At 48.7% G+C, this 13,695-nt stretch overlaps 1 protein-coding gene across 4 annotated transcripts in view; it reads left to right on the top strand.

Moving 5' to 3' along the window:
* The window catches only part of ABL2 (ABL proto-oncogene 2, non-receptor tyrosine kinase), a 44,140-nt gene extending 30,661 nt beyond the window's left edge, over nucleotides 1–13,479 (top strand). For 2 of the 4 annotated variants that reach the window (XM_044439259.1, XM_044439262.1), the window contains exons 6-11: nucleotides 1,321–1,498; nucleotides 3,247–3,431; nucleotides 4,023–4,175; nucleotides 7,238–7,327; nucleotides 8,816–8,989; nucleotides 10,768–13,479. In XM_044439259.1, coding sequence (XP_044295194.1) covers nucleotides 1,321–1,498; nucleotides 3,247–3,431; nucleotides 4,023–4,175; nucleotides 7,238–7,327; nucleotides 8,816–8,989; nucleotides 10,768–12,482 — 2,495 coding nt within the window. In that variant the 3' untranslated portion in view covers nucleotides 12,483–13,479. Of the gene's footprint in view, nucleotides 1–1,320; nucleotides 1,499–3,246; nucleotides 3,432–4,022; nucleotides 4,176–7,237; nucleotides 7,328–8,737; nucleotides 8,990–10,767 lie in introns of all 4 variants that reach the window. The other 2 variants (XM_044439258.1, XM_044439261.1) reach the window with 1 other exon arrangement.
* Nucleotides 13,480–13,695: the final 216 nt, after the last annotated feature.

The following is a 13,695-nucleotide window of genomic DNA, read 5'->3' as shown; positions in this document are numbered from 1 at the left end:
TGCGCAGTTCCAGAGCTGCAGTTCTTCAGTATCTAATAGTGCTACTGGGGAACGCCTTTTAAGCCTGGCTTTAGACATAGAGAAGGGAGGCTGCATGGTGGTGACTGCTCCAGGACCCAGGACAGCTAATGGCTAATCCCTCCCCAGCCATGCCGTTGTATATTGGGTGAATAGATGCCAAAAGATGCCATAAAGGCTGAAGGAAATCTTACGCATATTGGAGGCTGGATCATGACACACAGTCTACCTTGCCCACTTTTGTCTCTTCGGATTTGCACTGGTTCTTCAGGGTGCTGGAAGGAGTCCTTCCACAAGGTCTCCATCTAACTTCAGGTTCTGACATGGCCGCAGAGCTGTGGCTGTACTCTTTTTCTTAGATCTTTTTCCTGTCTGCCTCGGGTTCTGTTTCTTCACTATGAAAGTAAATGTAGTCATTGTCATGGCTACACAAATGAACTGTGAACTAAGGCATTTGCTTCTGAAAAGAACAAAATTTCACTTCTGAACTAGCTCTAGAGGCGGACTTGAGTTACTCCCTGTCAGCCCCTCCTCTGCCATTTGAAGATTAATACTGGCCTATTTTGTGGAACTATTATAAGGATTCCGCAAATGCATGTGAAATCCTTTGAACTTTGTGACTTGCTGTTAATACCAAATATAATAATGGAAGTGTTGGTCTTCATCTGAGTCTTCTGATGCTCCGAGACATATTACTTAGATATGTATAGTTGAGTATTTTATTCCACTAGCTAGAGAAAAGTTTGTTTCAGCGTAATTCTGATTTTATAATGTGTGATTTAGTGGAGGGTTTTGGATAAGGCCGTGTTGCAATCCTTAACTGTAAATCATTGTGAATGAAAGTGACAAGGGTGTTCCTGCATCGGAAGGAAGAACTGCCTCTTTTTCCCCCCCTCCGCTCTAGTCCTAATCCCAAGCTGGAGGCATTTTGAGGCCACTGAATAAGAAAGATACATTCAACGTAGTAGAACTTGCTCCTCTTTGAATGAAGAGAGGTTTGCTTTTGGACAGACCCACCATGCTTGCCATATGCTGTGTGTAGGCTCCCTTCAACAATGTTTTCTTTTCACCCTCTCAGCCGTCCTGACGTTGAGCTCCTAGTCCACATGCTGTTGCATCAGTGGTTCCCATCTGGGAACTCCTCCCGTGTGCTGCCCCTTTGGAGTCCGGAACATTTTCCTCACCTGGCCATAATGGTGTCTGGTCTGCCAGCACTGTTTGGAACTTCTGCTCAGGTTTCACGTGACGGTGGTACACACAATAAGCTTTAAACCTGACCAGACTTCACTGTCCTCCTGCCAGGTGTGTGCACTCTGGAGCCCCCGTTTTACATAGTGACCGAATACATGCCCTATGGGAACCTGCTAGACTATCTGCGGGAGTGCAATCGGGAAGAAGTAACTGCTGTTGTCCTGCTGTACATGGCCACCCAGATATCTTCTGCTATGGAGTACCTGGAAAAGAAAAACTTCATCCACAGGTGGGCAGGATACCTTGGCTTCTGTGGAAGAGGGGCACGAGAGAAAATCTGTTTTTGGGGTATGCCTCTGCCATGCATTTTGTTACCCTGAAAGGTGGCCTTTTGTGAGAAACTCTGAGAACACCTGAGTAGGATCTTTTAAATGAGGAGTTTTACTTTCGATGTGATCCCAGCATTTCTGTCTCAGCTAGATAGCCTTAGAGAGAACAGCTGACACCAAGCTTTATATTCTCTTCAGCATCCAAGGCAGTGTGCCCGCTCAGGGCTAGTGGCGAGGGAATAGGAGCTTGAGGGTTTGCAGGGGATGGGGTATGAGGCGAGACTGAGGGAACTGGGTCTCTTCAGCCTGGAGAAGAGGAGACTCGGAGGGGATCTGTTGGCGAGGGGATGTCACATGGAGATGGGTAGAGACCTGTTCTCCCCTGCAGAGGAAGGCAGGACGTGCTCCAACGGAGCAAAGCTCAGGGAGCCAAGCTTCCATTTGGATGCCAGGAAGCAGTCAGGACCCCGAGGGTGTGGAATGGGCTTCCACGAGAGGTTGTTGAGGCCCCATCGGTGAGGGTGTTCAAGGATAGGCTGGACGTCCACATGGTGGGCATGTCGTGAGTGGAGCCGGCTGGTGCCGCAGGTCAGACTAGATGGCCCGGGAGGCCCCTTCTGACTCGCTCTGTTTCTGTGTCTATGTTTCTATGTTTACCTGCTTGAGCCTCGGTGAGACAGAGTACCAGTAAGATGCACCTTTGGTCCAGTCCAGCAGGGATCTTTCTGTGTTTTTACCCAAAACTGAATATATTCTGCAGGCTTGGTGCACAATCTTGGGCTCTTGCCTTTCATTTGAGGGGAAAACTGCAAAGTTCTAACTTGTCATCTAGAAAAGTTTGAATGCATCATTTTTTAATATATGAAGGCTCTGAAAGGTTGGAACAGAACTTTGCTGCCTGTATCTCCCACAGTCATGCCAACTCTTCCCTTCATCTGCCAACCCTAGTCAAAATCCTGCAGCACATTCAACTACAATCTGTATATTCTACTTATTTTTAAAAAATTATATCTTGCCACCTGATTTGTACAGAAAAGTAAACCTTGTTAGGATGCTGAAGTAAAATTAAGCTACTCCTTTGCTTGACATGCAGAATGTAGAACTTAAATGCCCTTGGTGCAGCATTCATGGTACCTTTTAATGCAGAACAACACGTCCCTCTTCCAAGAATTCTTTGTTATTGCCCTGAGAACTGTATTTCAGCTGTACTTGCTTAGCTATTTAAGACTCCCTCAAAGGAGAAAAGTAATTACAGTTTGTACTCTAAAGGGTCCTCTCCTGGAGGATGCATTCTTCTGTTGTGCCACACATTTGTCTGTATTCAAAACTGCACCCTGGTCTGGCACAAGCAAAAACCACAAATTTTGGAAGCTAAACCACTTCAGGCCAGAAGCAAATAGGAATCAAACACCTTATACTTGCTAGTTCCCTGCTTAAATCTCAAAGAAGCAAATAAGAATATTTACTGTGTCCATGTGTCATTAGCTGTTAAGGTTATAAACCTCATCGGTCACTCCCTTCCTCATTCCATGTTCATGCTTACAATGCATTCCATTAAAAGCATCCCTGTGAAAGGCGGCAGAGTGATCCAGGGTGTAGCACTGAGTTGTCTTCATTCTGAGTAACGGGAGTGGTTTTATTCGGGATGATGAGTTTGGTAACTGATCACATCAGCACCTGTAACTTGGCAGTATTTTTGCTTACACAGAGATCTAGCAGCCCGCAATTGTTTGGTTGGAGAAAATCATGTGGTAAAAGTGGCTGATTTTGGATTAAGCAGACTGATGACTGGAGATACATACACGGCTCATGCTGGAGCAAAGTTTCCTATCAAATGGACAGCCCCTGAAAGTCTGGCCTACAACACATTCTCAATCAAATCAGATGTTTGGGGTAAGACAGGAGAAGACAATCCTCTTTAGGTGCTACATCTAAGGGGTGGCATAGAAATGTTCTAATAATATTAATAATAACAACAACAACATCCTTGTATGCATATAAACCTGCCCTATAAGCCAGGTTGGCCAATTCCTTCATTCTCGGGATCAGCTCTCATTGGTGATTCAGGAGCTAGGAATGTTTCTTGCCTAATGCACTGGGGTTGTAGAGAACTATTGGCACCGCCTAGAAGTAAGGTCTTCCCAGTTACGTGGCACGTGCAGTTTGGCACTTTTGGGGATCCGCAGAACCCAACCCAAACATTGTTTTCCTTTATGAAGTGGCCAACACCTTAAGTTTTGTCCACCAGAGCCTAAAATGCCCTTGTGGCCAGTTGGCTCCTGCACAGGTTGGATTTTACCCTTCCGTCCTCTTAACAAACAGTTGTTAGAAGTTCCACATCCACATCTCCAAAAAACAAACCAACCCAGCCCTGCAAACGAACCCACAGCATCTAATTTGGGATATTGCCTTCAACAAGAGGAAGCACTTGTGTGTTTGTGGTGTGGAAAAGCCTGGCTGAAAATGATCTTGTTTGACTTGCAGCCTTCGGAGTGTTGCTGTGGGAGATTGCCACTTATGGGATGTCGCCCTATCCTGGCATTGACCTCTCTCAGGTTTATGATCTCTTAGAAAAGGGTTACCGGATGGAACAGCCTGAGGGTTGCCCCCCAAAGGTCTATGAACTCATGAGAGCATGTGAGTATTGTGTCCTCATTTCTACTTTTGGGAGCAAAATGCATGAAGGGTGGTAACGGAGGCTCCCAATAGGCAACGGAGGTCCTGCTGGCTTCAACCTGGTGCGCATTATTTTCCCAATAGACAGTTATCAGCCTGTGGGCATGCAGCCAGTTTCTTGTTCACAGAACAATTTCTGGAGACTTGTCACCAGCCGACTTCTTTGGTAAAGACTATAACAGAAGCATCAGCTGGAGTGGTCCGTGTACTCTGTCCACCAGTGAGGGATTTGTGGGATCTTATGATACCTACTGGAACAACGTGAACAAAATCGCATCACCTCCTGGTGACAAAGCAAGCCGTGTTTCTGTTAAAACCCTGGGACTGGAGCTGAAGTCAATCTCTCCAGACTACAGTGTATGATCGTTTATCTCCCTGTTTCCCTAACCTTGAACTTACACAAATTAAACAGCAGCAAAAAATGAATTCCTGAATTCCTGCACCTGTGCATGAAAAGTTGTACAAATTCGTCCAGTTTACAGAATACTAGGATTCTGAATTATGAGGCAATTTTTGGTTCTCTGCATTTTGGTGTTCACTAATACTGCTGGCGTCATTTCCCAAGCAGGCACAACAGGTGAAAGCCATGAAATAGCTGTTTGATGGTGATTTGAGCATGACTTTTAAATCAAACAGTTAATACGGAAGTGGCTGCATTTTATGAGACAGTTTTATTTCTTTAGAACTGGATCTGCCAGGTAGCAGATGATGCCAGATTTATGGGATTAAAATAATAAGAGAGTGATACGCTCTTGCACGATCTTTCCAAGTGGAAAACAGTATCAAGGTGTGCGTAAGAGTGAAGTACATTAGGACAAAACAATCTTGGCTTCACATATGTGCTGACTGGGTTTATATTGGCTGTGATCTAGAAAAACAGTATTGGGTCATAGCATAAAACGCAATGAAAAATTAGCTCCATGTGTCACAGGAGTGCCAGTTCACTGACTGGAATTAGTAGGAAGGACTTACAGATGTCAAGTATAATATAGATTCACTGTGAAATACATTCTTTAAAAAACATGGCTTACAGCCCAATATAAAACTGCACTGTGATACTAAAAATGGTCCAGGAAGCACCACAACACAGCAAAATAAGCACTCAAATCTTCAAAACTAAAGCAATTGCAGATTGTAAAAGAGGGAGAATATCTTAAGACAAAGAGCAGAAGAGGACACTTCTCAGTCCATTGCAAAGATGCCTCTGAAAAGTCACATCTTGATTTTGATTTGGTATGTAAAATACTTTCTGTCTTGAGGCTAGAAAAATATTCCCAAGGCTTGACACAGTACTCAGAAAGGACCTGCTTTTATAGGTACTTGCCATACTTTGGTGCTAGAAGAATCTGAAGTAGATCCTTAAATACTGAATAATAAATTACAGGAGGAAAAGAAAGAACAACAGTCCTTGAGGTGCCCTGGTCCAGAACCATTTTGGGCTTTAAAGGGGAACAAAAACCTCAGCACTTTAAAATCGAGCCCAGAAATGAAGGGGCAATAACCCGAACAGATCCAATGGCACTGGGGAGATTTGCTCAAGCTGCCATACTTTGGCCAGCAGCCTGGTGGCGGCATTTCCTGCCAGCTTAAATTTTCCGGCAATTTAAGAATAGCTCCATGCAGGCCACGTTACAATTATCCAGTCACATGAATGGCCGTGGCCAGGCCATAAAGGCATTTTCTACATCTTAGGTGCAGCTGCATTCCAAGTATTAGCTACAGTTCTGTTTGTTCTGTCTCAAAAGTCAGGCTAATGGATGAAGTACAGAAAAGAACAACAGAAATAACCAGGGGAGAGGCATACCTTCCTGACAGAGCACAAGTAAAAAACTTGACCTCTTTTGTTCTGAAGAAAGATAACAAAGATTATGAATGAATGGTACAGAGAAGGTCCCATTGGTCTTAATACCAGAAATTAATGACACGGATTTTAGGAAGCACAGGACTGCCATGCCTCTGCTGGGGAAATCCTCCTCGGATGCCTTCTCCAAGTTGCAGGCACAGGTGCCGTTGCACCATCCGAGTCAGAAAGCCAGAGGCCGCCTGGCTGCAGGGGACTGCCTCCGAGGTGGAGACCGAAGCACCCCTTGCTCCCTGGGAGCATCCCCACCCCAAGCAGCAATCAAGCGGGGCTTCTGTGGGAAGGCACCGCTCAGGAGACAGCAGCTCCTCCTGGCAGCAGAACTCTCACGAACTTCAGGCAAGCCCTGGGTGGGGCTCAGCCGACTCTGGCTACTTAGGCTCCTCACACCTGCCTGGCCGTGCTGAAAACAACACTGTTGTTCAGTTCGGGTGCCTTCTGCCTTGTTTCCTGGACCTCTCCTTGACATTTGACAGTGTGCTACTGACCCTTGGACTCCCGCTTGACTCTGCTCCTGATGGTGGAGTGTGTTTGGCTTCTTCGCCATGCTTTGACCTTTGCTTCTACTTGGACCATTCCTGCCTGCCTGATTTCTTACTGGACAAAAACCTTTGTGCTCATCTGTTCTGTGACCTTGCTTTTTGGATTGCCTCATGAGTCAGAGTCTGCTTCAGCCAAAGCAGGGTAACCAAAAGCCACCAAAAGAATGTAGCTTGTTATTCAGCGTATAACCTCCTGAATTCTTTGCCACAAGGTGTTGTACGTGATTGCCTAAGCCTGTATTAAAGCCACGTAAACTTTAGATTATGTGGCTTTAATACAGGTTTAGGCAAATTCTTGAAGGATTGGCAGCTGTTCCCCCCAATAACCAAGTTGATGGATATGTTTCTGAATCCTTGGCCCTGGGGACGAACAAGAGGAAAAGACTGTTGTCGTCTTGGACTTCCCAGAGACACCTGGATGACCACTTGTGGGAAAAGAATGAAGTACTGTAAAACCCTGACCAATAAAAAGTAGCAGGGGAAGCACCTTTTGCTCTGTGACAGGGCAGTGTGGCTGGAGTTCCAGAAGTGGGTGCAGATGCACTCCTCACTCGTGGCTTTCCTGCTTCTCAAATGGGGGACGTGGCAATGTCCTCTTGTCTGTTTCTTTCATGCCATAGGCTGGAAATGGAATCCGCTGGACAGGCCTTCCTTTTCTGAAACTCACCAAGCCTTTGAAACCATGTTCCATGATTCCAGCATCTCTGAAGGTAAGAATTTATTTTTGCTGTCTTTCTTTCAACCTTCTATAAACTTTCCACCTTTTAATGGAAACTCTTCCACTGAATTCTGCAGATGTTTTTGCTCACCTTTCTAGCAAATGAAAATAAGGTGCCTCTCTTCAAACTGACCACTGGATTCTAAACTTTGGCCTGGTTTGGAGTGGCATTATGGGAATAAGCAAAGAGACGACTTGGCATTACACTCATTCCAAGTTTCCTTTGAGAGCAACCATGAACACACGCTTTAAAGCAACAGCAGCACACATACAGTCTGTCCAGTCCCCAGGTGCTTTTGGTCCCTTGGGAGTAACTAGCCAAGGATCTCACAGTGCGCTTTTGTGCTGGGCTTTTTTGCAGCCCACCTGTATCCTCAGGAGAGCACAGCTGGATTGCCGCTTGTACTCATCCTGTTGTGTGCAGCCCAACTGCTGAAACAAAGTCATCTGTCCCAAACGCTTGGTGTCCCTCTTAGGAACCTCCCTTCTCACCCTGTCTTATTAACCATCTTGCCATTAATTATGTGAACTGGGCCAGTGTGAAAGGCACAAGATTTGGACCTTCTGAGTTTTACAGGTGGTTGCAAAATTTATCTATCTATTGACATGCAGATCCTTTTTATTTCTAACATGTTTTTCCCATTTATCTGTTTAAAATGATTGAGGAACTCTCTCTGATTCAGTTAGTCAAATTGAATAGCAGCAGATACAATGGAATCCATTGAAAGGAGCTGAAAAGACTTCTGAAATACAGCCATTCTCACTCCTCGCTTATTGAAAAGCATGTTGGGACATCACAGTTGATCTTTCTTGTTTCCCTTTGTACTGCTTATTTAAAAACACGCCATGAATCCAAAATATATATGGATTTATTTTATATGATACAAGTAGTTACACAGTGGCTTTGTAGTGTTTCTATTCCGCTGTATTCTGGGTGGCTTTGTAGAAAACAGAGAAGCAACGATTAAGCAAAGTTTGAGTTACTTTTGCTGTTGCTCTCCAACCTTCTGGTCTTGTGCAGAGCATTGGGAGGGGGACATGCTATGGACAGGATGTGCATCCTGCCAGAAAGAATACTCTTATTTCCTCTACTGCCTGCCCCAAGGCCTAGAAACTTGAGTAGCCCATACTTCTTTGCACTGCCTCGTCCCTCCTCTGCCATGCCCTCTGATTTCTTGTCCCAGGCAAGGAGTTGTTCATGTTTGTTAACACACAGTGAACCTCAGAACTCTCTGGCGTCTTGTTCATGCTTACATCTGGCTGAATGTTTCTCCTGCAAAAAGGCTCTTGCTGCCGTTTTGGCATTTTGACACCCATAATACCCGCTGCTTTTTAATATTGCATGTAATATTGTCATGGTCTCACTGAATCTCTCAGTGGTGTTTCTTTTTCCCTTGCCCAGTGCCTCTTAGTACCCAGAGCTGCTTTCCTCTTCCCTTGCTGCTCAGTGTTCCAGTTACTCCCCTGACATTTCTTACAGAAGTGGCCGAAGAACTTGGACGGACAGCATCCTCGTCATCGATCGTCCCTTATCTGCCGCGGTTGCCCATGCTGCCTTCCAAGACCAGGACCTTGAAGAAGCAGGCAGAAAACAAAGAGAATATTGAAGGAGTCCAGGAGTCCATGGAACATCCTGCTTCCAGCTCTGCGCCAGGTAAGCTGCGTAAGCACAGATCTGAGGCTTTGAGTGCTGCATCTTCCTCAGAGGAGCCTCCTTCGGTCCAGGATCTGGTTGCCAGAAGGCAGTGCTTTGCAGACAGAACTGGCCCTGGGCTGGAGCATCTCACCCTTCCTCTCCGGGCTGGTTCTTTCATGGAGTGGCATCCAGCCTCATGTGAGCAGGTGCCCCCTTTTCTCATCCCCCCGCCCTACACCCCGTACTTTCAGATCTGTTCTGGAAGGGTCCCCCTACTTTCAGGGGACTGCAAGGGGGGATCTGTTCAGCCAGTGCTGCCTGATCCACTTAAGTGAGGGGGGATGCAGTTGAATGCAGCGCTCTCTTTGTGGAAGAAAGAGGCAGACTTATACCAGTTACCCAGGGTATGTGCTGAATCTTTTTAAAGCAGTCCAAGGTGAGAAAAAGAACGGGAGGAGAAGGGTTGAGAGCAAAGAGCTGCACGTGAGTCCCCACTGTTTTTCTTGGCCCGCAGGTGGCTGGCTTGAGCAAGACTGGCAGCGATAGCGGCCTCTTTTTCACCCGTACCCGGGAGAGCAATGTGCCAGAGCACGTTTGGGGGGATGTATAATCAGTGCTCCGTGCACATTGACACGTCCGGCTTGATCCCTCGGGCTGTGCCCTTGCCGCTTGGAAGCCACTGAACTCTGCTTCCGAGATTCTCGTGCGGGGCAGGAGGCATGGTGCAGCCGGTGTTTGTTTCCCTGCCCTTTGCTCGGCTGTACTGTGCAGGACAGGCTTGTCCGGGGAGGGTGCGGGAGGGCAGGGGAAGCAGGCCGCAAGAGCAGTAGAGTAACTGGCCGACCTGTCCTATCACCCCCACTCCTTACCCACCGAGACGCCTCCTTTGCATTGCCTCAGAGGTCACTTTCCTGACCTCAGAGGAACAACTGGTGTGGGTTCTTCTCTTGCCGACTGCAAGGGGGAAGGGTCTGGGGATCAGTCCTCTAACGCCTCCCTTCTCTGTAGTAGAGTTTCCAGAGCCACCCTATGATCCCTGGGATATTCACCCGGACACCAAAGGATGGCTTTCTAAATCGTTCAGCAGACCCAGGCAAAGTAGGATAAAGGTCAGAGCCAACCAGCCAGTTTTGCTGTGTGACACAGCAAATGCCTGCTGCTCTAATGTAGCAAGCTAAAAACGTCTTGCAAAGAGAGAGAGAAAGAATAGGGTAGTGTGCTTTTCCACTCTAAATAGGAGTGCTTTAAGCAATATAAATACCTGTTAGAAAAGTTGTCTTATGTCGTCCGCTACAGAAGGAACACTTGTCAATATACCCAGAGCAAGAAGCACAGACTAAGACATGAGATCTAACAGGAGTGTGTGCTGAGTGGGGCTAACACCGCTCTGTAGGACTTAGTGGGAGCGACTGAGAAGAATGTAAGAGTCCTGCAGTCTTGCAGGCGGCTGGAAGGGGTGTCAGTCCTTCGCATCCCAGAGGTTGGGGCCATCAGTAAAGCTCCCCAAACTAGAAGAAGAGTTTCAGCATCGTATGTATGCCTGCACCTTGTCCCTTGAGGGGCCAGTCACATTTTGGAGGCAGGATTCTAGGACTGCAAGGGCTGTGGCCCTAATGCTTCGTGGAAATTGCTGTAGCTCCTGTTTCTGTCTAGTGATGTGCTGAGCAACTTCCTGACATAAGCCCACAGAGGATAAACCCAGGGCTTGGCTTGGCTTGGCTTGGCATAGTCTCATTCCTAGGCATTGCAACACTTTGCAGTGTGTCGTAAAGTGTGCATTCTCCCCCTTTCTCTAGGTTTGATCAGAAGCACACAGCAGACCAGCAGTTCCCCAGCACTACCTCGCAAGCAGAGAGACAAGTCTCCCAGTGGCTTGTTGGAAGACCCCAGAGAGACAACCTTTACCAGAGACAGGAAAGGTGGCTTCTTTAGCTCTTTCATGAAGAAGAAGAACGCTCCCACACCTCCGAAACGCAGTAGCTCCTTCCGCGAGATGGAAAATCAGCCTCATAAGAAGTATGAGCTGACAGGTAACTTTTCCGCAGTGGGTCCTTTGCAGCATATCGATGGAATTCCTTTCACGCCCGCCCAGCAGGACGGGACCCTTGGCTCATCCAAGTGCTACATGGGAGGCTTTGCACAGCAGAACTTCTGTGGTGAGGGGGGTGGCAGCGGGGGCACAAGCAGTGGTGGGGGCACGGGCACTGGCGGCGGGTGGTCTGGTATCACAGGATTCTTTACTCCACGCCTGATTAAAAAGACTCTGGGTTTGCGAGCCGGGAGGCCCATTGGCGGTGAAGATGCTGCAAAACCCTTTCCCCGCTCCAATTCAACATCTTCCATGTCTTCGAGCCTTCCTGAGCAGGAGAGAATGGCCATGACCCTTCCCCGGAATTGCCACAGGTCAAAGGTCCAGCTGGAAAGGACAGTGTCCACTTCCTCCCAGCCAGAGGAGGACACAAGCAGGTCCAGTGATTTGCTCTGCAAACGGTGTGAAGAAGCCCCTACTCTAACCAGGGACCGACCGAAAGCCAAACTTCTGCCGAGAGGCACTGCGGCTGTTTCCCTCAAGACCCCCTCCGTGGATGCGGCTGCTTCAGAGAAGGACGTTCTTCAGGGGCCAACCGCCATGGCAAGCCTGAAGAGCAAGGAGAAGAACAACAGTGTCCGTCAAGGGTCAGTCGAAGGCGACGAGAAGCCAGCCTGGCCTTCTCCGACCAAGGCTGCCGCAATACTTCCGGCCACTCACAACCACAAAGTGCCCGTCCTCATCTCGCCCACTCTCAAGCACGCTCCAGCAGAGGTGCAGCTCATTGGCACGGACTCTCAGGGGAACCGGTTCAAGCTCCTGTCTGAGCATCAGGTTGCTGCTTCCGGGGACAGGGACAGGCCCAGGCGCATCAAGCCCAAGTGTGCTCCGCCTCCGCCGCCGGTCATGAGGTTGCTGCACCAGCCTCCCGCCTGCTCAGATCCCACCGAGGAATTGAATAACGGCGCTCTGGCGCAGCTCGGGCCAGACGCGGGCGAGGGCGGCAGGAAGGCAGTGGTGCCGCCTGCGGGGGGCAAAGTGAGCCGGCCCGCCGTGCCTCCCCCTCAAGTGCCTCTGCCCTCGTCTTCCACCTCGCCCGCCAAAATGGCCAACGGCACAGCGGGAGCCAGAGTGGCGCTGAGAAAGACCAAACAGACGGCCGAGAGGATCTCCGCAGACAAGATCAGCAAGGAGGCGCTGCTGGAGTGCGCAGGCCTCCTCTCAAGTGCCCTTGCGGAGCCCACCACAAACAGCCAGCTGGTGGACACGGGGCACCAGCTCTTGGATTACTGCTCAGGCTATGTGGACTGCATCCCCCAAACCCGCAACAAGTTCGCCTTCCGGGAAGCAGTGAGCAAACTGGAACTCGGCCTGCAGGAGCTGCAGGTGTCCTCGGCAGCTGCCAGCATGCCTGGAGCAAACCCTGTACTGAATAACTTATTGTCGTGTGTCCAAGAAATCAGTGACGTTGTCCAGAGGTAGCTACTGTCCAATCATGTGGTTAGGAGGAGAAAATGTACACAGAACGGAGGGAGAAGGGTCAGGATAACGTCTTCGGGTGGTTTTCTTTTCCTCCAACGTTGATGCTTTCGAGTGGAGAGACTGATACTTGAGTAAGTTTTATGTGAAGTACCTCAGATCGCTGAGCTCTCGTGTTTACAGGTTCATCTCAGTACATGGGGCAGATGGGAGGGAAGCCGAGCTCTGTGGGGACGACACGGTTGTGGCGGAGTAGGGCTGAATGTCGCCAATTTGCCCTGGCAGAGAACACCCCACCAGAAGCGGAGCCGGTGCTTCCATTCCTCATCCGGGAGGCGGGAGGGACGGTCTGGGGAAGGCGCTGCGGTTCTCTGTGACGCTGTTCAGTTGGCCTGAATTATTGGAGAGGGAGTGGGGGATTTTTTTCTGCGCTGCTCATGTGTTGACCTGAGATCATGGCAGAAAGGTTCAGGGACCCCTTGGAACTGGGGCCCGCTGAAGCTCCTAAGAAGAAGGTGTTCAGTTTGGGGGAGGCTCGCGGTTCATATGCCTGCCGGGGCTGCAGGAAGTGAATGCACTCGGCCCCCTGGCAGATCTCCCACCGTGTGCTCTGCTGCCGCAGTCGGGGATGGAAGAATGAACTGATCGATGAGACTCGTCCTTTTTGTCCTGGTCCTCACGCCTCTCCCCCCCCCCCCCCCCCCCCCCCCCCCCCCCACACACACACACACCCCTGCTCCTTCACAGCCTCTGGATGATGGCTGGGCAGACGTGGCCCCGGATTTCACACAATCGCCCCCCACACTCAGACTGGCTGTTGTCACCATTTCGGTAGTGTAGCACGGGTGTCTAACCTTGGAATCCCTTGAGTAGTTTGGGGCTGTAGCGCAGATTTACCAGCATGTATCCAAAAGCTGTTAAACGACGTTTTCAGAATGTTGGTACCACACTCGATAAATGTTGAACAGGTCACCCTGGATTAAAGGCACTCCAGAATGCTGCTGCTCTCTACATTCCTTTTTAAATTATTGCTATTATTATTATTAATTATTATTATTATTATGCTGACACTAATCCAGCTGTTTTTGAGGGAACTTGAGACTATGATGTCATCTGTTGCTAGGATTACACATGGACTCCCAGGGTACCTAGTCAGGGACATTACTGTATCATTCGTATTCCAATCCAGCAGTTTGCTTCACTCAGAACTTCAGCA

The sequence above is a fragment of the Varanus komodoensis genome, unplaced genomic scaffold (genome assembly GCF_004798865.1).
Source record: "Varanus komodoensis strain SLA01 unplaced genomic scaffold, ASM479886v1 scaffold34_1, whole genome shotgun sequence".
NCBI lineage: Eukaryota > Metazoa > Chordata > Lepidosauria > Squamata > Varanidae > Varanus > Varanus komodoensis.
Note: the sequence above shows the minus strand (reverse complement) of the source record. Positions and strands in the feature narration are given on the sequence as shown.